The sequence below is a fragment of the Centrocercus urophasianus genome, unplaced genomic scaffold (genome assembly GCF_019232065.1).
Source record: "Centrocercus urophasianus isolate 14NV4802_14NV808 unplaced genomic scaffold, USGS_Curo_1.0 seq_11, whole genome shotgun sequence".
Classification (NCBI taxonomy): Eukaryota; Metazoa; Chordata; class Aves; order Galliformes; family Phasianidae; genus Centrocercus; species Centrocercus urophasianus.
Window position 1 is genome coordinate 49989713 of NW_024884253.1, and position 22972 is coordinate 50012684.

Here is a 22972-nt window from a genome sequence, read left to right on the forward strand (position 1 = left end):
CGCGGCGGGGCCGGGGGCGGCGGGGGTCGGCGGGCGCGGGGGCGCGGGCCCCGCGGAGGCGGCAGGCCTCGGGCCGGCGGGGCTTCAGGTGCCGGGGTCCGGCTCCCACCTTTCTCCCCCGCCTTCCCCGCGCGCAGGGGCTGCGGGCTGCCCGTTTCCTGGTCTGGCAGGGAGAGGCAGTGCTGAGTTCGAGAGACAAAAATAGCCCTTCACGGAGAAATATAGGGATCGCGCGTGCGGCGGGGAGGGAGCGGGGAGAGCGGCACCGGGCTGCTGCCAGGAGGAGCCCGCCTCGCCTCGCCGCTCCCCTCGGTGCTCGTTAGGCGTTGCTGCGCGGGTCTCTCCCCCCGCCCTTCCCGGCTCGGCACGGCCACCTCGGCCCCTCGCATCCCTCTCGGGGAGGAAAACAAACAAACTCTGTTTTGATCAGAGAGCGGCCAGAGACCATTTTATTTGAGCAAAGCGGGGGGAAGAAGCGAAGAGAGAGCGCCGCGGAGATATCGGGATTTAAAGCCTGCTCCTCGCCGCCCCCTTCCCCTCTCCCCCCGTAAGACCCCGGTGCGCGCAGGCAGCAGCCTGACATCCCTCCCGAGCGGCGGCGATGGGGTGTCTGGGCAACAGCAAAACGGAGGATCAGCGTATCGATGAGAAAGCGCAGCGAGAAGCCAACAAAAAAATAGAGAAGCAGTTGCAGAAGGAGCGGCTGGCTTACAAAGCGACGCACCGCTTGCTTCTGCTGGGTAAGGCGGCGGGGCAGGGCAGGGCAGGGACGGGGGGGAGGGGGGGAGGCGGAGGGGCAGAGAGCTGCCCGAGCTCCGCGTAGGGCCGGGCCGGGCGCGCCGCGACCCGCGGATGCCGGCGGAGGTGGGAGATGCTGCGCGCCCGCAGCCCGGCCCGCGTGTCACCGCGCGCCCTCTCCCTTCTCTTGCAGGGGCCGGCGAGTCGGGGAAAAGCACCATCGTGAAACAGATGAGGATCCTGCACGTCAATGGGTTCAACTCAGAGTAAGGATCGCCGGCGCTCCCGGGCTTGTTTTTCGTTAAATGCTGGGAGCTGGTTGAGGTCGGGAAATTTCTGCCCGCATCCTCCGCTCCGGTGGCTCGGCGCTGCGTTTTGGGGAGGGAGGGGGACAGGAGAGCGAGAATAAGGAAATCGCTGCTGCTGCTGCTGCCTGTTTGTGTTTCTGCGCCTGGCCCCCTCGCTGTACCTTACACTGTTGCTACTGCAGCGCTTGACAGGCCCTGTGTAGCAACAACATGGCGACTACTTTTACATAGAAGCAAATAACTCAATATTGCATCTGTCTGCAATACAAAAATATATGTCAAGCCGCATTCAGGATGACAGTGGCTGCTGTTTTTCCGGTATTTGGCTTAGCGTAAAACTGAAACTAATTTGGCATGTTTGTTAGAAATCACCCTGATTTCTGGGGGTGCATCATTTTCTCTCTCAAGCGCCCTTTCCTGGAAATCACAATTAATCCATAGCATTAATTTCAGATATCTGCTGACTTTCAGCTGCGCATTATTCGTTTAGTGAATGTCCGCAGCATGCTGTGGAAATGAATAAAACGGGAGAATGATTTCCAGTTCCGTCAGGGGAGGCTCTGCAGATGTGGCTGCGATCCTCTGGTTTAAGAAAATGTGAGGGATGAATGGGCACTGCTCTTAGTACTGTGCGAGAAAAGGAATAAGCAGAAAGATGTATTTGCCTTGCTGTTGTTTTCAGTTAGTTGGTATAGCGATTGGAAAGCAGATAAACAAACAATCAGTGAGGAAAAAAAAAATAGATGCGAGTGACTGAAGTGCTTTCGGAATCAAATTCAAAATGTTAATCTTTCTGTTTTAACACAGAGAAAAGAAACAGAAAATACTGGATATTCGGAAAAATGTTAAAGATGCGATTGTGGTAAGAACACACTTTATACTGTTCTTAAATGCTTGGGTGTAGCGGAAATGGTCAGAATTGTGCTCTCTAAGATTGTGCAGAGAGAAATCCTATTTTGCTGATCAGATTGGATTATCTTCTATTGATCCTGCATCTTAGATTTATCCAGATTAATGTGTTTGTTTCTGTTTTATCCAATTCTAGACTATAGTTTCAGCTATGAGCACTTTAATACCCCCAGTTCCATTGGCCAACCCAGAAAACCAATTTCGAATGGACTACATCAAGAGCATAGCTCCTCTTTCTGACTTTGACTATACACAGGTAAGAAGAGAAACACAGCTTTATTCTGTGGGGGGGAATGCGTCTCTTAGCTTTGACTTGCTGATGCATTGTTTGCTTTGTTGGTGGCTTGTTTTCTTTTACTTTTTGGAAGATGCTTCTGAGGAGAGCTCGTGCCAGCATTACCTCTGGCTTAACTTTCCTTCAAGGCTTTGGTGGTTGCACCTGTTCTAGCGTTTGTTTTCAGCATTAGTTTGTTGTTGCTGATTTATTTGCAGATATTTGTAAATGCTGTTCTTGTGTCCAGTTCTTCTCTTTAATATTTCTGATGCTGTTGTACCTATTGATGCTTCAGATAAGACTGTCAAAAGCTGTTTTCCTATGTGGAAATAAATGCTGGGTGTCAGTCTGCGGAGTTATGGTTCGCCTGCAGAAAAGGATATAAAAGGAAATAAAAGAATGGAGTGCCCCCAGTAGTATTTTCCATATTATTGCACTTCAGAGCGGAAATTCATGTAAACAGTGGTCGAGCAAGGTGGTTTGCTTCCTTATCTGTTTATTGTAGTTGGCCTGAGCAGTGGTTTCATTGCACGTGAGCGTTGCCATCTTTTGATATGGAATTGTAAGCAAAGGAGGGATTTCTGTATAGAGGTTACTCTTCTGAGACAACTTAGAGGTACCATTTGGATTAACTCGAATTGATGTCTTTCATTTGCTTTTTACATTATTGTTTATGGAAAAAATGTGTAATCGATTCTGTATTTTGTGCATGGTATGAAAGCAAGTGCACAGACATGACTATTATTGAAAATTATATTTCTAGTAGCACGATTTAAAGTTGACCTTAGAGTTACATATATATGTATGCATGTGTCAGTATGTATCAAGAGCAATTTGTTACGGATATAGTAAGGACTACAAAAAAATCTTCATTTATTGGCTACATGATTATGAGTTGTTCATGCTATTAGTATTACCAAAGAAGCCATTTACAATACAGTGTCTTTAGGTTATTATAGCTCCAGGGTGGAAGGAGAAGGGGAAGAATCGTTTCTTTATTATATGACTCATATTCTCTGGTGTGTGGTTTCGCCTCTGGTAAAGCTACCACTTTGAAGGTTCAAGATAAAGAAAAAATATCAGACATCTTGTTCAGTTAGAATTTAACACAGAATGCAGATGTGAAGAAAACGACTGTAAGGTACTCCCACATGGGGCATAGTTGCTCAATTGGTCGATGCAAGTTAGTAGAAATGAGAAACTCTTTTTAGAAATGGAAGTTGAGTTTGACATGAAATATGCCTTCTGCACATATTTCAGTTCTGAGGCATTTTTGCTCATTTCATCCTTTTTTTTTTTGCTTTGATATGTTATTTGTTTGAGTAAAATAACTAGTGACATATATCTTTTGCAATTCTCTGTAATACTTTTTTTTTCTGAGTTTCTGGGGGAGAAATAAAAGGTGGACTTCCTGTGACACTGGAGAAGCATTTTTTTTAATTATGATTTTGAAAAATTTCTCCATTTTCAGAGAAGCCAACTATATGTGGGCCGACTGAACTAACTGTTGGATACCTCATAGAAGTGAAAAGCTTATTCTTCATGGTGGGGGAAAAAAGGAATGGGACCTCAGGGACTTTGAAGCAAGTAGTAATTCATTTGAAATCTTGATTCAAAGTCAATTTTGGTTTAAAGTAAAAACAAAAATAAATGATTAATACTGTTTTTTAATTAAGTAGGATTTCTGATGAAACTGATGTTATTTGAAATACGTCTCAGCAAAAAAAAAAAAAAAATAATAAAAATAAAAAAAAGCAGTGCAAGCTTAAAAAAGGAAGACAAATCTGATCGTGTTTTAAAAGTAAATGGCTTTTATATGTCAGTTTGATCTATTCCTCTCTGTTGTCTTTTCTGTGCCATTCATAGGTAATGTGTGTGTAAAATGTACAGAAGGGCTAGATTTTCTTTTTTAATTCCTGTTGCTTTAGCATGCTGTTTCTCTCCAGGAAGATGTGTGAGCAAGACAGATTTTTAAAAAAATGTGCTATTGTGCTTCAGGGCTTGATTCTACTCCAGTTTAAGTTAATGATAACTTAAAATAAAATTATGGTTCCAGCTGAAATAGCTTTCAACCCAAGCAGTGTTTTGGTACAAGGGCAAATGAAAAAAGAAATACTCGGATAGTAATCATCAGTCAAACAGTAAGCGTTCTGCGCTAAGCATTGCTGATTTGGAATGAGGCCTTCTGAACCAGAGAAACCCGTGTGGTATTTAACCGTCTTCATTCAGTACTTGCTATTCTATTATCTGTATTTAAAAGCAAGTCTAAAGGAGGAAAAGAAAGAAAAAAGAAAAAAGCTGACTTAAGCAGAGCTCAGGTATTGCTTCAAGGATAAATGTTGGAGCGTTCTAAAACGTGATAAATGGGACCCTTCTTTCTTTGAATGAGGAAAGAGGTAATTTTAGGATTTTTAACAATATGGATGTTGAGCTGTGAAAGGTAGCTGCCTCTGTTGCTGCAATGTAAATTACAGGTGTGTTATTTTTAGGTCATTAGTCATGTAAATCTTTGTCTTAAAAATCATTGCATTTTAGTTGGAGATGTATTTTAAACATTCTGCATCAAACGTATTGGAAAATGAATGCACTGTATCACAAGTCTTTAAAGAGAGGCAGCTGATGATATGCAGTTTCATGGAAGGCGCATATGGCCAATACCTGTACACTAATTCAAGTGTATTTGTGGCACATCGGGTATGCTTGGATATGCAAACTTAAATTGCATGCCAATTAACTAATACGTGTTTAATTGTGGGAGTTGGCCTTTAAAATAAGTGGATTTGAAACGACTGATTTCCTGTGGGTACAGCCATATTCTAATTTAAATTCACAATGGAAGTTCCGAGAACTTGACTGAGAATGAGATTCACATTTTTACTTTAAATCTGTATTTTGGGGTTTTGTTTGTTGGGTCTTTTAGTTGCATCGGTCTCTACAAAATGTAAGGCAAACAGCTGACTTTTGTAGTGATAAAGAAATGTTTTCCTCTTTACAACATTTTAATATTGCTTTAAGAATGTGCAAATTGCCCCCCACGGTTTTACTTTTTTTTTTTTTTTTTTTTAAATTATTCCTCAATTTGTTTTAGATTTGCTACCTTATGATTTACCTAATTCATATAAAACAAAATGAAAGGTCCCTTGATTTCCATTATGATTTGTGTGGTGCTTTTTGTTACTTTTGTTAAAGGACTGGGGAATTTTTACCGAAATACGCCAAGCGATGGGTGCGGTCTAGTTATATAAATAACAACATTTAAGGTTTGATATATATGTATATTTTAAGAAGTTAATAAACATGAGTAGGTCATGTGTCCATTGTAGTTTCTTCCTTGAACTCGTAAAAGGAGTCAAGATAATTTTTCTTCTGATTACTACTTAGCACCGTGTTCCAGAGTGGAATCAGCAGAAAGGCTTTAAAACTGAAATGGAAGCACGCACAGCACATAGGGAAAGATTTTTTTTGTTGTTATTTTTGGCAAAGTGTTGATTGATAGTTACTAAAGTTAACAGGAATTGACCTGTGCCATTTTTAATCCTTTATTGATGGGGATTTATTTTGTCCTTTGTGGAACAGAGTGAACATATTAAGGGCATATTATGCTGGTAGCTGTGGAAAAACATGGTGTGTTATGTAAGCGCGTGTGTATTCAAGTTCACTTGTCTTCACTGAAGTATTTGAATTTTGTGAGTGCAAGGCATTTGTATGGTGCTTAAGCCCTTTAACTTTGTATTCTTTCAAATCAGGTTCATGTGGTCAGTTTGATGTATGCATCTAGCAGGCAGTCAATTAGCTACAACCGAAGTGTGTACTCTAACGTTTGCCTATATGAACTAGTCACCAGTGAATGTGAATCACTTGCTTAGTAGAAAACATGCAGATACTTCATCTGGTTATTTGGGGTGTGGGGAGACTTGTTGAAGGACTCATTTTCCTTTGCTAAAAATGTTTCTAGGAAGAATATTTTAACAAAATATATTGTTAAACCTTCATGAAACACTGAATTGTGCAAATGTAGTCCCTTGTGCTCATTTTAGATAACTGGTTTTAAAAGTAATATGCAAAGCTATCTTATCAATCAGGCAAACTCAGCTTTCAAAAGTGAGATGTTAATATGGAGGCATTGACAGGGAAAGTGCTTCAGATTCAGCTGGCCCGTGGTTTGCTCTGCGTTTTTAGATATAATCATTTGAGTTCATTTTCATGACTTGAATTTTCCTCCACGTTTTCTTAATAAAAACGAGGATGTCGTTTCTGTAATGTAAAAACAGGAGAAAGAAATAAAATGATGGTCATTATTGGAAGTTGCATAGACTTTCCTTAGGCATTCCTTCTTGGATGTAGCATTCAAATTCATACTGACGCTAGTGCATGGTGATTGCTGGTTTACACAGAACATGTCACTGTGTTTGAAGAAACTGGAGATTTTGCTAATTAAGTGTGTTTCTAGGTACCAGAAAATCTTGACACTAAATCCTTAAATAAAAGATGAAAAATGTGATAAATGAGGTTCATATATGGTTAAACTTCCTTCAGTTGCACAGTTAGTGCTGTGACTTCAATATGCTATTTGGTCACAACGTGTTTAAGTTTCCCTGTAATATGTACTTCACGGAGCCCAAAGGAGTTAGAACACACATCATCTTACCTCATTTTTGGTTTTCAAATAACTTGCAGTATTTCCATGTTTCTCGGGAGTGTGAAAATATACCATGCTTTACATGAAAATGTATAAAAAATAGAATGCAGTGAATATTGCCACCAGTGGCTTCATTTGATTTTTCTTTTCAGTTGGGTTTTTACTTCAGGGCTTTGTTTATCATTTAGGGTAGGATGAACAGCCACAAGTTTTTATAGCAACCTGTGATGGTTAACATTACTGTAGTTTGAATTCCAAATTAACTTCTAAGAATCAAGTAGATTTTTAAACAGTGTCATTTGCCTTTTTCTTGGTCTCAGTTGCGTGCTGGTGGTTCTTCAGCTGTTATTATATTCACAAACTTGGAAAAGATTTAGAAGGCCAGGTAATGATTAAGTTGTGTGGGTACAACAGTGTTATTACTAACCTGAATGAACAACTTCAAATACTAAGGAAGAAGTCTGCCGAAAAAGAGCACCTGCAAATATTGTGTGTGCTAACCGAGTTGTTGGCAACTCCTTGTTCTTCACGCAAAGACTAATATTGTCAAGAAGACTGATACGGATAAGTAGTGGATACCAGGGAGAAGTAGCAGTTATGCAACAGATAACATTTCTTTTCTGCAGTAGCTCTCATTTTGATATTGTATGCATGTGATTAATTAACAGCAGATATGGAAGTTGTGCTCTTTTCATGCTGAGAGCAGATTCTGCTGATGCCCTGTGACACCTTTCCCTCAGTATGAAATACCTGCTTGCATACAGATTTCATGGAAGTGTGTCTGGTTTTCATTAAGCTGAATCCCTGATGTCCTGATTAGTCAGTGTTCAAGTACTAAATTGTAAGCATTTCATACCCGAAATCAAATGAATACCTTGATGTTACAAATTGTCTTGTTCCTATTCTCTTGAAGGATTAAGTTTGCTGCTAATGGGTTGGTCAGTCAGAAGTGCTTTCAGAAATAACAGAGTATTACTTTAGCCATACAGTTGCAGAACCAGAAAATGGGAATGGGGTTCAAATTGCAAACGAGTCTAGTGCAGAAAAACAAACAAACAACTTCTTGAAGTGATAAGGTATTGTGGAACTGTAGAATTATAAATATCTGCCACAATTGTTTTTAATTTCTTTATATTAATTATTTGAAAAATACCCAGATTTTACTGAAAACACAATTAGGGCTTAAAATTGGAGTGGTTTGAATAGATTCTAGCTCTTGTGCCAACAGCATGAAGATGGAGACTGGGAGCCATAGGAAGTCCTATGTATTATCGCAAATGAGTGGCAGTGTTCAGAAAAAATAAAGAGTAGGTGTTCGTTTCTGAATTTGTTTCTAGCTCTTCCTATCTCAGTATCATATGTTTGCTTTTCTTGTATATATTTGTCTTTTTTAGAATCTGTTTTTACATCGCTTTCAATGAAAAATAATGAATTTCAGTCTGAAAAAAACAATTACTCAAGAGAGGGTGATGAATAGTGCTGCTTATGAATCAACAGCAGTGTTATGTTCAATCCTGTGTTATCACGGTAACACCAAATTAAATATTTCCTACCTTATGTTGTGAATCTGATTTCACAGGTAGTGAAGTGGCATTCACTCTTACCCAACTTGCCTTATTTATTATCATCACATGAGACACAGACTTTCACTGTGAAAAGGAACAGTTAATACCAAATTTTATTAGTCCCTATGTAACTTCTGCAGTACTAAAACTTATGTAGTCTTCAGAATTGTTGGTATTTACTGGTATTACTTCAGTGAATGCTTCAGTAATTGGGGGCTTTTTGAGAGTCAAGCCAGCAGCAAGTCACATACTTATTTTATGTTCTGTGTTTTTTCGGTACAATTTTAGCTGAAAACTTTATATACTTCCATAGCACTTCATAAGGATGAAAATATTTTTACTTCTACATTTAGATATACTGATTTGGTGGCAACTGGAAGACTAATAACTCCAATTATCATTTTAAGTAGGAGTGACTGATTTTCATCACAGAACCAAAAATATATTACATGATCATTTATGAGCCTCAGAATATTTTTGTTCATCAGGTGTTTTTCAATGTATACCCTAATTTTAAATAAAAAAAAAAAAAAAGGTGACAGTGAGAGGTTAAAGCCTGTATGACCATTGCTTTTGCACTGGCCGCAGATCTGTGAACATGGCTGTATTTTCATGGTATTTTCATGTATTTTCATGAACATGGATGTATTTTCAGTTGTTGTTGCCGTTTTGCCTTCCTTCCCAAACTCTTGACAGCTGCTTTGGTGCCTTCTGTAAGCTGTGCATGTGGCAGCAGTCCTCCACCTCAGACTGCAAGGTGCTGAAGAACAGGCATTGCTGTCTGGTGTCTGAAGGACAGCCTTAACAGCCTCTCTATCACAGATTGATCTTGATTCCGCATCTTCCTTTGCAAGAACTTATTTGTTCCCTCATATGTAGTTAAAACCGCATTGTAATGAAGCTAAATATAAATACGTGCAAAGAGTAACCACACTGCTTAATGGAGACATACTGTCCAATTAAGCTGAGGATGATGACGACATTTCAGACTTCTACAAGTGGCAGTTCTCAGAGGAAGGGCAGGGAAATATTTGATGAATTGTCATTATTTATAAGCTGCATTAAAACAGATTTTCCATCACAGTCAGTGAAACTGTAAACATAGTGGAATATGTTAAACGGTTCTTCTCATTATCAATTAATTCTTTTAATCTCTTAATCCAAAGATGACTTGTTGATGATGGCTCTTGCCATTTTTGAGTGCTTTGTAAAATCAGTGTGTCTACTAGTCAGGGAGAATCTTTTTATTTTCATGGCTATGGTTTAAATTAAAGTACACGTTAGGGATAAATAATCACATGCATGCACATTGTCACTGAAGCCAGAGAGACCTATGGACCAGAAGATATCACCTACTCATGCAATAATAGTGTCATTGTTTAGAGGTTCAAAGAAGTGAGTGTTCATTGGCACAGCAGCCATAAATCTGAGCTGCATGCCCTTTCTTCAGCATGTGATGAAATTCGAACTGGAGTTTCTGGAACAGTGTTAAGCACTGCCAGCGTAGACCTTAGCAGATTTTTTTTTTTTTTTTCCATCATTTCTATGGCTTCATCATTGATTGATTGTATTTATGGTCAACAGTGGATTATCCCCTTAATGTCAATGTAGTCTACATCAGCATACTGGATATTCGGTTTGTGGAAGGCACCAATTTCAGCAGAGGAATAGAGAATGAGCTCAGCAGTATGAAGACTCTGTGCCTCCCTTGCCTAAAATGAAGTAAATAAGTTTAAAACACAGAAGTATTACATAGTGTTATATTTTCCCCTCAAATACTGAAGCAGCTTTTTATGATAAATGTAAATAGGGCAGTAAAGCAGATGAGTGGCAAGAACAATGTGTGTTTGCAGTTTGCTGGATGTTACAGCCGTGATCTTTGTTCTGCCACCTATTTAATTTCATTTGCTTTTTCTGTTAAAAGATTCAAGTGTTTTATTCCAGTTCTAGGAGCTTTTCTTAAGGATGTAATTTGTACAATACGGTTTTAAGTTTATATTGTCTTTTACTTTGGAAAGTCTTGCAGTGATTTCTCGGAACAGAGCTACATCTGGTTGTAAACATGCCAGCTATCATATGAAGCATGGAGATTAGGCTTTCTTACTTTAAATCAGTAGATTAATTTTAGTTGGTTTAAAGTGGACTCTTGTAATTAATCTACTCGAATTTGTTTTAAAGACCTGTGTTGGATGTTTTGAAAGAATATTTATCCTTAGGCAAGAAGAATATTGGAATCTTTATCCGTTATGTCGACATTAGAGATGAACTTTGCCTTTTAAATCTTTTAAAAGTAAACGTTCTCTGACACTCCTGCCAGTTCATTCCCTTTGAGTTTTCTTATTGCTGTCAGTAAGACTTAAGCATATTTTAATGCAATATAATTATCCCACTGCTTGAAACTGTGAAATTGTTTAGCAAGATAAAATAGGCTAAAGATACGCAAGTCCTCTTATCTCTGTTAAGTTGGTGAACGCTTTTTGATCACGTCCACCCTCACTTCCATAGGATGTTAAGTGACAGAGCTGTGCAGATCATTCTTTTCTTAACTTACACCCACGTTCTTTCTTTCATATCAGCTAAATAATATCAAATTTAAGAACTGTCAGGTAGGAAAAACATGAAAAGGCAAAGAATGGTAAAGTAAAACAGGGAGAAGTGTAACCTCAGTTTCCTCTGCAGACAGCCATCAACTCTGCCTGCAGAGCTGGAGCTGGCCAGGACTAGCAGTGGGACCTGGAGGTCAGTTCCAGACCACCTTGGGTCTGGGCTAGCTGCTTGGAGGAATTCACAGCCCAAGTCAGAATGAAAAGGCAGAAGGGAAGCAAAAATAGAAAGCACTTATGCTACAAATATGTGGTCATTTATTTTATTTTTCTGTTAGAGAGATGAGGAGATGATGTATTTCCACCTGTTCCTGCAAGCATATCATTAATCAGCAGATTTTTAGGAGGTCTTACAGAAGAGTGAGGCTTCCTGGTGGAGTTTGGTAGACCTTGAACATTGGGGTAAGAATATTTTTTCTGGCAGAAAGGCATCCTTTAACTTCATCTTGTGCTTCATTTTTGTTTTTGTTTGTTTTTTTTTTAATGCCAGCGTTGCCTTTTCTTTGGGGAAGAGCAGACAGAAGTATTTGGGACAACACACTTTTAGTTGAACAGCAGGGCTTTTATTTTTCCTTTCTTAGAAAGAAAATTATCATTTTAGTCTTTGTTATTATTTGCTGACTTTCTCTCTAGATTGTAACAACAGTAAACCAAAAAAATCTAACCAACAAACAACAGTGTGGGTATATTACAGACAAAAATAATAATTAGTCAGGGAATCATGATTACTCAGAAATCACAATTGGAAAATAATTTGATTGATTAAATATATCACTAGAGGAAAGTAGCAGTGCATATTTTGGAAAATCTAATCTGCAAGAATTTTCTCTGCTTCTGCAGAAATGAAGGATCAAATTTGGTGCTTTTCCTTAAGTTCTGCAGAGCAGATTTTGATTCTTCTCACTGATGAATGAAAGCCTAGCAAGAAGTAGAATGGTCCACAAAAATAGAGCTCATCCTAAAATCTTGTGTTGCCTACAGTCCAGTTTTGCAAATGCTTAAATGTGTGCGTGTAGATGGACTTAAATGCCTTGCTGGTGTACTGTTAGCTCTGTGTGCTTGCAGCTGAATATCCGGTTATGCAGTGATATTAATACCAAAGTCACAAACACTTTCAACTGAAAAACAAAATCAGCAAATCATTTTTTCATGTTAAATATATATTTGGGAGGTCGTTGAGCTCTTTTATGGATTTTCATGGGGGTGGGAAAACTTGTGTAGGTTAGAGATTGGCACAAAACTTGAAATAAGCAAAATCTTCTTCAGATAAGTGACAGTTCTCTGGATGCTATTAAGCTATGAACAGTAGGTCTTTTCAATAATCACTGTGATTCATTTTCATATTGTGTTTTTTCTAATAATAATATCTTTAAAAGGCTTACAGAACTGTAGGCTGCACCAGCATAACTTTGTGTGCCGAAGGGAGGGGCTCATGCATGGGATCTTAGATAACTTACCTTAAATTGATTTGCAAAGCTCGATAATACCATAAGAAAACTGTGAGCTCAGGTCACGGGTTCATGTAGCACCGAGTTTCCTCTGTGATGATGGCCAGTAGCAGCACTGGAAAAAGATTGTAAGAGTGGGGCAAGTGTACAATAGGCATGGTAAAATTTCCTGCATTTATTCTCTTAGTCCCCATGGATTTATAGGTATTTTTTGGCAGTTTAAATACTTACCTAGTTTTAAGTTTGTGTTGTATGTGTGAGGAAGTACCACTCAAAATATTTTTTTTTTCTCTTTTTTTTTTTTTTTTTTTTTTTTTTTTTTTTGTTCTTTAAGCCAGTCTGTCTTCTCTGGTTTGTCGTTTTGTTATTTCATCTCTTCCACACTGTCCTCCTCATTACACGCCATATCCCTCCAAATATTTATCTTTCAGCTTAAGAAGTCTGTTTAACTGGTTCTCTCGCAGGACTCCTTCCCTATCTTTGCTCATTCTTCTCACCCTTCCATGTTTCTCTGACTTTTACCAGGCCCTGTTTGCAATTTAAGGGTTGTAGCTGCTCACAATGTTCAAAGTGTAGGTACACTGTGGGTTTATACAGTAGTGTATAAATACTGTCTTGATGTTTCTTATAGAACTGTTTTTGTATTTTCATAGAATTAGAGTAAATGACTTATAATTCTAAGAGAATGTGAACACAGTTGCAGGTAAGGGGCATACATGTGAAGGTCTCTGCAACAACACCATCACAGCCCAAAGGCTACCATTAATGACAGTTACCCTTATTCTTCTCAAGTGTGACCTGAGTGTGACCTTGTAACGTATTTTGACTATTTTTTTTCAAAAAATCCATTGCATTCAATTGTTTTATTCTGTCATATAGAACCATAGAATCCTTAAGAGTTAGAAGGGACATCTGAAGATTGTTTAGTCCAAATCCCCTACAATTAACAGAGACGTCATAGCTAGGTTGGCCAGGGCCTGATCCAGCCTCACCTTGAAGTCTTCAGGGGAAGGACACCAACCACGTCGCTAGGCAACCTGATCTAGTGCCTCCCTACCCTCACTGTAAAAGGCTTTTTCCTTATAGCTAACCTAAATCTACCCTCTTAGAACTTGAAACCATTTTCCCTTGTTCTGTCACCTCAGACCCTGCTAAAGCGTCTGTACGCTTTCTTCCGGTAGCTCCCCTTTGGATACTGAGAGGCTTCTATCAGGTCACCTCACAGCCTTCTCTTCTCCAGGCTGAACAGCCCCAGCTCTCTCAGCCTGTCCCTGTAGGAGAGGTGTTCTGTTCCATGGATTGTTTTTGTGGCTCTCCTCTGTGGCTCTCCCCACGCTCCAACAGGTCTTCATCTCTCCTATACTGAGGACTCCACATCTGGACACAGTACTCCAGGTGAGGCCTCACCAGCGCAGAGTAGAGTGGCAGGATCACCTCCCTTCACCTGCCGGCCACGTTTCTTTTGATACAGCCCTGGTATGGTTGACTTTCTGAGTTGTGAGGGAACATTGCTGGCTCATGTCCAGCTTGCTATCCTCTGGTACCGCCAGGTCTTATTCAGCAGGTCTGTGCTCAATCCTTACATCCCCCAGCTTGTATTGGTAAGGGGGTGGGGGGGGTTGCTCTAACCCTGGTGCAAGATCTTGCATTTGGATTTGTTGAACCTCATGAGGTTCACCTGGGCCCACTGCTTGAGCCTGACTAGGTCCCTCTGGATGGCAGTGACATGTCTTCGCATTTGCTGTGCTGCCATGTGTCCCTTATGAAAAAGCATTTTTTAAATTATTAACCATGACTAATATTTTCTTCTGTGCAGAAGAACACACTTTATATTTCTTAAAATGGAAAAAAAAAAAAAATAAAAGAATTGGTCTTCAGCCTGATTTTGGAGACAGTGTTTACAGTACCACAAAGGACATTTGTGCTTTCAAATCTGCTCATCATTCCTTAATTGTTCCTTATGATTTGTCTAATTTAGCAGAAAGGAAGATCATTGTTTGAAGCCCTTCTCATAAGAATATTTTAGAAGACCAGGATGCCCTTTTTTTGTTGTTGTTTTTGCTTTGTTGCAGTCCCTGTGTGTCACTGAGAGAAAATGTTTTGAACTTTTTGATCTCCCTTGGGGAAACACTGCAAGTAGCAGAATTTTGTTATTTTTAGGTCAATTTAGGTCTTACATGATTCAGCACTTGAGGTTTGTGGGAAAAAAAAGAGTTGTAGATTATGATTAAAGGAGCAGAAATAGTAAGGAGTGGTTACTAGAAAAGAAATAGTCTTACTGTTAAAATACTTTTTCATTTGGCTTTCCTTCTTTCTAAAATGTCCATCCTCATTTCTCATATTTTTTCTGTTAGTCCTTGTGACTCGTACTGTTCAGAGAGAATTTAGAACAGCAGATTGCCTTTGGATCTTGATAATACCATTTAAGTCTGTCAAGCATGGTTGTTTCCAGCAGGTTGAGTGCTGATCCCCCTTTGACAGCCTCTCAGGAACAAACAGAAAGCTGCTAGGAAAGGGGTGGAGAAGACCTGGGATGCAGAATAGTTGCTGGTAGTACGGGAAAAATTCTTTGTTGTAATAGGGAACCACAAACAATGAGTTAACTCATTCTGAGTTACATTAACAAAGCATGAATTACAAAAGAGACATGAATTAATTATGTCATTCTCTTTGGCGTTAGTGAGTCCTCAGCTGGAATACTGTATCCTAGTTGGAACTGAACTTCAAAAAAACAAATTAAAAAATCCAATTTTTTTTTAATGTTCTTCAGAGCATCAAGAACAAGGAGAGACTAAGGAAAGAGAGGAAACTCTTGAGAAAAGAACACTCTGTTTTGAATGACAAAAGGAGATTAATATAGTTTTCAGTATTTTAAAAGCTGTAATTATGTCTTCTTGTGCCTGTCTACAAGGGCTGCTCCATAAGTAGAGCCTGCTATTTTATTATTTTGGCCCAGGACATCACAGATGGATGTTGGTGATACAGCAGTAGAGGTTGAACCCCACCACCAATATTCCATTACACGTGCTGCCATGTGACAGATGGCCCCTGAGGGGCAGTCTGACAGAATGGCGTCTGACATGGAAGTGCGTGTGCAGCAAAGGAGTGTCATTGAATTTCTCCATGTGGACAAAGTGGCACCTGCTGACATTCATTGATGCTTGCTGAATGTTTGTTAAGACCAACTGGTGTATGTGAGCACAGTGAGACAGTGGGTGGTGCATTTCAGCAGCGACAACAGCAGCAGTGGGTTACCTCAGCTGGTGTAGATTTGTGTGAGTGAGGCACGCAGGCTCTTGTTGATTGTGGATGAAAATGCAGAGCTAATGGTGGTGACTTTGTTGAATAACAGTGTTTTGTAGTTGAGAGTCTTCTTTATCAAGCATTTATTATTCTCTTTGTATCTGTTGTAGTTTCCATGGAAATAAATAGGAGGCATTACCTTTGGAGCAGTCTATCTATTTAGAGGAAGGAAATGAACTTGAGGAAAGGAGAAAATTCCTCTTATCAGTTTTGTACAGAGGTCTGCATTTTCAAAATGTTCTGTAACAGTGACTTTAGGAATCACAATCTACCAGATACACTGAGATATGAACGCCCAGTTTCAGGCATTTAATGCTGAGTTCTCCTGATCCCAGGTGTCAGGTGAGTACTTTTGAAGCAGTGGTGACAGCTCCCTGTTCTAGCAGCAGGAAGGTCCATGTGTGGATCTTGTGGTAAGTGCTGTCACTTTGAGAGTATATGTTGTATACTGAGATCCTTAGGGGAGGTTTGAAAGAAGAGCTCTGGCAAAATTGGTGACATTGCTAGCAAGTAGTTTAAGGAATTAAGGACAGAGATCATTGGAAATCCCTTCCAACCCAAGCCATCCTATAAATCTGTGAAAAAAGTTTTCATTATTTATCATAATCAGTTTACCAAATTCTGTAGAAAGGAGAAGCGTTTTGTATTTCTGTTAGGGCTAGTTTCTTATTTTTCTAATGGAGAACGTTTAAGGAGAGAAAGATGTTGAAATACATCCAGCAGTACCATTATTTAAAGTATGAACACATTGAAAGGTGTATCAACTTTTTTTATTTTTATTTTTGTTCCTTAATGATTAAGAGCATTGCCCCATACAGATTCCTTTCCTGATCCATGCTTACACAACAGGTGTGAACTTGCTGTATACCCAAATTAAGGGTAGAAGCTTAAGAGTTTGCAGTAAATTAAAGTTTTCTTTTCATTTACTTTTTCCTTTTTTTAAAAAACAAACAAAAATTGTTGCATATAGTATAATTAGGCAAGGTTCTTCTTTTTTGGTTTGTTTTTTGTTTTGTTTTTAAGAATACATTGCTTTGCATGCTTTCAGACACCAAAAGGGAAATGTGAAGCAGAATGTTTGTTAATCAGTTTATGAAGGGCTGCTTTCTGGAATTTGAGGGTATAATGAGGAGAAAGTCCTGCCTCTGACAGTTAGCTTGAGTGCAAGGGGAATTCCAGGCATTTGCTCCCAGCAAGAGAGTTCCTTTATTCTGAGTACTCTTTGTTTGATGTACTCACTGACTGGCTGACTTCTATCAGTGTGTACTATTTCTGGGCAGGTTTTCCCAGTGTTGTTAGAGTGAGTTCCTGTTGGGACCTGATGATGTGGATTTCTAACCTGGAAGGTATTTTACTGTCTGACAGGCAGCCTAGTTCATTTACCTTTTTTGAGTTGCTTATGTGTATATAATACCTGTTTTCCTCTTACATCCATTGTTTTTCTCCCCAAGTTTCATACTTTTAGGCTAATCTGAATCACACTGCTGTTAAGCATACATGCTGAGAAACACGGTGCAGTTTCATGAGCATTTGTTCAAGCTGTGCAGCCAGGCTGAGCTATCCTCCTCTTTCTCCCCTGCCTCCATTCACTGACAGTCTCCCCTGTTTCCGTCCACTCTGGTTTCCTATTTTTGTACCTGCAGCACGCCCTCGGCTGTGTCCTGGCAAAGCTGAGTGGATGGGAGAGCTTATTCTGAATGTGGGTCATTCCCCCAGTTTAACATGTGGAGTGACACAAGATGGGGAAAATGAAAGTGGAGGCAGGAATGAATGGTAGGATGTAATGGGAGGGTGAATGCTGTCTAAATCTTCCCACCCTGCATCTACAGTCAGAGATTAAGGTCAGACCAGAAGCCAGTGAAGATCTGCATGTTCAGGGAAACCCCATGCTGTGTTAATTTTGCTGTTTGTGATTTGCTGCCTGCTACTTCTTGCAGAGGTTGGGTAGTATAAGAACAGGTCTGTCTTGTTCACCCTTGCCCTCTGGATAAATAAACACTACCACCTTTGCTCATGCCTAAACTTAACTTGGTGGGCAGAAGGTGTAAAGGCTTAGCCTGATGTGTTTCAAAAGCAACTAACTAATCTGAGCTGTAGTGTACAAAAGACTTCCTAGCTGTTGTAGTCCCATGTAACAAGAACTCTTCCCTTCTTCTTTCATTGAATAACTGTAGGACACTTCTTCTGTGTTACTGTATAATCTTTGCTAGGAACATGACGGATAGGTATGCAGAAACCCCATGCACGACAGCTAGGCCATAAAAGACATGCTAGTAATGTGAAAGACAGTAGGGCATTGTTGCAGTCCATGCCATGTCAGTGGCAGCGTGTAAAAGTGAAGCTGTGTTGTAAAGTTGTCACGGCCTTTGGTGGAGACAGCACAAGTTCACAGAAGTCATTTGAGGGCTACTGAGTGTGTAGAAACATGGTTTGGTTCAAGGAAATTGGCACACTCTCTGGGGGTCTTGGGCTTGTCTTTCTCCTATTGGGCTCCCATTGCTGGAGGAAGCACAGTGGACCAGAAGGACCTCTGGTGCCTTACTCACACCTTCTTAAGTTACGTTTTATTAAGACATTTCAGTGAATAACCTTCCAACATTCCTAAATCATTTCTATGGTAATTCATTTTTAAATAGATTAACTGAAAAACAAAAACAAACCACAGCAGTTTTTCAGGTGAAAGTTTTGCCTGATGTGCCAGTAAGATTCCCCTATTAGCCATTATTTATTTTTTCCAGTTACAACACGATGAGTGTGAGAGAGCACGCTGCCTTTCTGAGCAGAACGTGTGATGGTTTTCCTTCTGTAAGCTAGGAGAATCTCTGACCAAAAGGGAATCGTAACACTGTGTCCCTCAGCCTGTCTTAGTTTGTAGGCTGTAACCACACAGTGTGAGGCTGGCTCAAGAGGAAGTTGCTCACGATAGGAGTTTCAGAGGGTAAGACCATTCTGAAGATGCTCAGTAATAAAACTTCTGAAGTTTCACGAGCTTTAGAAAGATGCTGTAGGAGGTGCACACTTGCATGCGATGTATACACGATCTGATGTATATGTTTAAAAAGCCTGAGGGTTAGCTCAGAGCTTAGCTAAGTTGTTGTTTAGGGATTGAAATGAGAGCAAATGCGGTGTACTCCAGTGTTTTGTCTTCATAAAACCAAGTATGTTAAATAACCTCTTGTATCTGCACCTGTATTATCATGAGCGCTAAATAATTGTATCTTTTCTCACTGATGGAAACATGGAGGAAGAAACAAAATGTCCTTCTTGGATCTCATCTGGGATTTATGTAACCTGAAATAAACAGAAAGGAAATATATCCTTCTTTACAAAAATACAAAGACCGTCTTAGCCCAATAGTTGAATAATGAGAACTGTGGGTAGCCTGGAGGCTTTGCTGCATCTGGTAGTATTTGTAATTTGTTTTAAATTGTATTACTGCTGTTCTTTATCTTAGTTTCCACGTTCACTTCTCTAAAATCTGAATACTGTATTATGTCAAGGAAAATGTTCCAGTGATGTTTCCTGGGCATTTAGAGACACTGGGAAAGGAAATTAATTTTTTTATAATTATGTGCAGTAGAAGATTGGCATGAGCATGTTTATCATCAGGTTTGTTTTAAGAAAATAATAATCGGGCATCTTTAAGCTTGAATGAAAATACACTCCAGCCGTGTCCAAACACAAATTATCTAAAATATAAGTATACAAATATGTGTTCAAAATTAGTACAATGATGCATTTATAAGAGCCAATATTGTTACTTTATTTTAGAGAAGTAGCCAAGAAAGCAGAATTTGCTTTTAGCTCAAAATTAAAGGCTTAATTTAAGCAGGCTTTGCTCTCAGTTTTATTTTTTTAAGATCAGTATGTGTGTTTCCAAGAAGGTTTACAAAATAGTGGGTGAGAAAGGTCATTTAAAACAATCTGACTCAGTTGGCTGCAGAACTGAACTCTGCCACTCAAAATTGTAGATGAGGGAAAAAAAAGAAATGGTAGTTTGTTTTCCCATTTATATGGTTGGAAGACTTTTTTTTCCCCAGAACAGAGAAAAACTTTAAAAATTCTTCCTAAAGATTTACTTCTATTATTTCTAAAGTATGAATGTTTTTAAAGATGCAGCTTTGCTGTGTTGAAGAGTTTAGTTGCTTTAAAATTGTGACTTTTCACTTTGCAAGCCGAAATTGTTCAAGGGATGTAGTGCTGTTGTTCTGTATCAATCAAAGTATTTATTTGGAATATTATTGGGGTTTTTTATTATTAATCATTACTAGAACCATTGGCCCTTATGTGCATGTGTGAGGTGTTTGCTAACGACACAGCATTTTGACCAATGCACTAAAAAATATAGTACCGGACAAATTTGGTACTAGTGTTTTGATATTTTCATTGTAGTGTTCATTGTATTTGTAGTGTCCTTTATTGCCCAAAAGAAATGGCAAAAAACTGAGTATTGTCATCTGTTTAACCAAAATAATTGGGCATGTTTTTTGTACCATTGATGCACATCATGAAGCTACATTCTTGTTCATCAGATTATTTCATAGAATCACAGAATGGCTTAGTTTGGAAGGGACCTCAAACCCACCCAGTCTCACCCCGTGCTGTGGGCAGGGCTGCCCCCCAGCAGCTCAGCTGCCCAGGGTCCCATCCAACCTGGCCTTGAGTGCCGCCGGGGATGGGACACCACAGCTTACATGGGCAGCTGTGCCAGTGCTTCACCACCTTCTGAGAAAAGAATTTCCTTTTAATGTCTAACTGAAATCTCCCCTCTTTTAGTTTAAAGTCATTCCCCCTTTCCCTGTCACTGTAAAAAGTCAGCCTCTGTTTTTCTTATAAGCTCCTTTCAAGTACTGAAAGGCTGCAGTGAGATATCTCCAGAGACTTCTCCAGCTGAACAAGCCCAGTTCCCTCAACCTTTCTTCATAGAAGAGGTGATCCAGCTTTCTGAGCATCATTGTGGCCCTCCTTCGTTAGTGTGTAACCATCTTCCTCTCTGTGGGCTTCCTAGATCCTCTCATCTCCTGCTTAGAGACATCTGCTGTGGAATGAAGTTAAAGAGGTATGCTGAGGAAGGCTACCCAGTATCTCCCTTGGTTTCTTCATTCTGCCCTGTCCCAGGTTTTCAATTCCTTCCCTCCTGGGACCTGAGCGGGAGGCTCCCAGAAAAAGGCCTCCAGATGGTGCTTGGCTGTTTCAGCTTCATGCCAACTAAGGAGAGAATTGTCACAGGAGGCCAAGTTATGTTTTTACCTAACACGAGCTCGCTCACATGAAACATGAACTTCTGCCTTGCGTATATGCAGTGCTGTCCTGTTGAATTGTTTTCTGTCTAAAGTATGCATTACTCAGTGGGGAACATTTTTAACTAATGAAAAAACAATGAATACACTTGGATAAAAGGAGGCATGTTGATAATACAAACTATATGTCTGGTGATACACTCAACATCTGTATTCTAAAACTGGCCCTACAAAGTAAGAACAAGTAACAACTGTTATTTACAAAGCCACTTTTACACATATTATGTGAAAATACATGTCTTAGAGAGAGCATTTAAAAAAAAAAAAAAAAAAAAAAAAAAAAGTAAATTTTAATTAATTCTTTGAACCATTAAAAATGGCTTTAAAGTCATGCAGTCTTGACTGCTTGGCTTTTACTGTCTTCTTTTAGGGTTGAGGCTTAATTAAAGGTCAGTGTCACACACATTTCCACAACACATAGTAAAACCCTGGAATGAAATGAAATGAACCTCACTCGAACATTTGATTAGACAAGATAATGTATTTCCCCCTGGAGTAGTTTGTTATTCAAAACAAGCTCTTTAGGGAAGGAAGTTCACATCAGTTGGTAACTGTTCCTGTGGATACCAAAGAACTTTGTACAGTACACACTATAGTAAATTGCACTGCAGGTCATTTAAGAGCTAGGAGTGCAGCCTGTGTCTATGTGTGAGTGTCACAATATATTTAAAAAAAATAATAATAATGAGCTTGAAAACAGAGAAACAGCAAGCACTGATACCAGAAAAAAATAATGACCAGATTTACTGTGTTGGTTGTTTTTGGCTAGTCTGGAAAATTCGCCATTCTTCTAAATAAATTCTTAAAATTTTTATAAATAAATAAATAAAAATTTTTATAAATAAATTTTTAAAATTTTTAAATTTAGAGTTTTTTTTTTAACCTCATGTTACAGCATAGCAAACACTAAGCAAAAAGTTTTTTTTTATGAACTGATAGCCTTAAATGCAGAACTTAAATGCAGAACTGTATAACTTCAGTTTATGGATATATCTTTTCTATTGATGCAGTTGTAAGCTTCAAAATTATTAGCTGTTTTTCTCTGTGGATTTTTTTTTTTCTGTCATATTATGCCCTCTTTGGTCTTTGCACACTGGTCACAATTTTACACAGCCATCCTTGGCACAAAGTATTAGGACTTGAACTGTAGCTTGAGTCAGTAGAAAATCCTCAAATGGAAAAAGAAGGCCTATTTTGGCAGTCAGCACTGATCTTATGTGATTCCAGAAAGTGACTTAATCTTGTTTTCTCCGTTCCTTCTCCTACCTTTCATCTTACCTTAGGCAGAAGGGGGTGTGTGTTGTAGTGTAATGTGCTCTTTTATACCTTCACTGAGAGCTCAAAGTGTTCTCAGTCCTTTATGCTGCAATGAGTGATGGAGCTAACAAGTTCAGGTTCCCTCTGAATGTATTGTAGGTGTCCAGCATGTTGTCCATCTGCCAATGACAGTCAGTCATCTGTTCTCCTTCAGGTCTCCTGTTGCTTGATTTTCCTCAGAGTTGTCCCAGTCCCCCTCTGGATTTTGGTAGATAAGTCTGACCGGCTGCTCAGACTGTGTGAGTTAGTCAGCTGTAAAGCAGGTAACCTACTGAAATCAAGCTAAACCTTACGTGTTAATATCAGTGTCGAACCAGCTCCTTTCTCCAGGCAATGATGGCTTTGAGAGGCTTGCTGCCAAGAGGTGCTTTTGCATCCTTCTCTTTGGTCCATTGATTTGGAATTGGCCAACATGTTCTACAGTCAGTTCGAGGGCATGGTTGGTGGTCTGACATTATGGCATCGTAAGATTCCTTTCTTAAAGAAACCAAGCCAAATTGACAGCTTGTTTCAGTAGGGATTAAACAGTTTAATAAGTTATATTATGACTGAAATACAAATGTAGCAT

The 22972-nt window shown here is 39.3% G+C and overlaps 1 protein-coding gene across 2 annotated transcripts in view; it reads left to right on the forward strand.

Annotated features, from left to right (window-relative positions):
- The window catches only part of GNAL (G protein subunit alpha L), a 182484-nt gene that overhangs the window by 62759 nt on the left and 96753 nt on the right, over positions 1-22972 (forward strand). The window contains exons 1-4 of one of the 2 annotated variants that reach the window (XM_042833605.1): positions 348-740; positions 932-1004; positions 1854-1908; positions 2092-2211. In XM_042833605.1, the coding sequence (XP_042689539.1) occupies positions 602-740; positions 932-1004; positions 1854-1908; positions 2092-2211 (387 nt within the window). In that variant the 5' untranslated portion in view covers positions 348-601. Of the gene's footprint in view, positions 1-347; positions 741-931; positions 1005-1853; positions 1909-2091; positions 2212-22972 lie in introns of those variants that run through there. The other variant, XM_042833594.1, reaches the window with a different exon arrangement.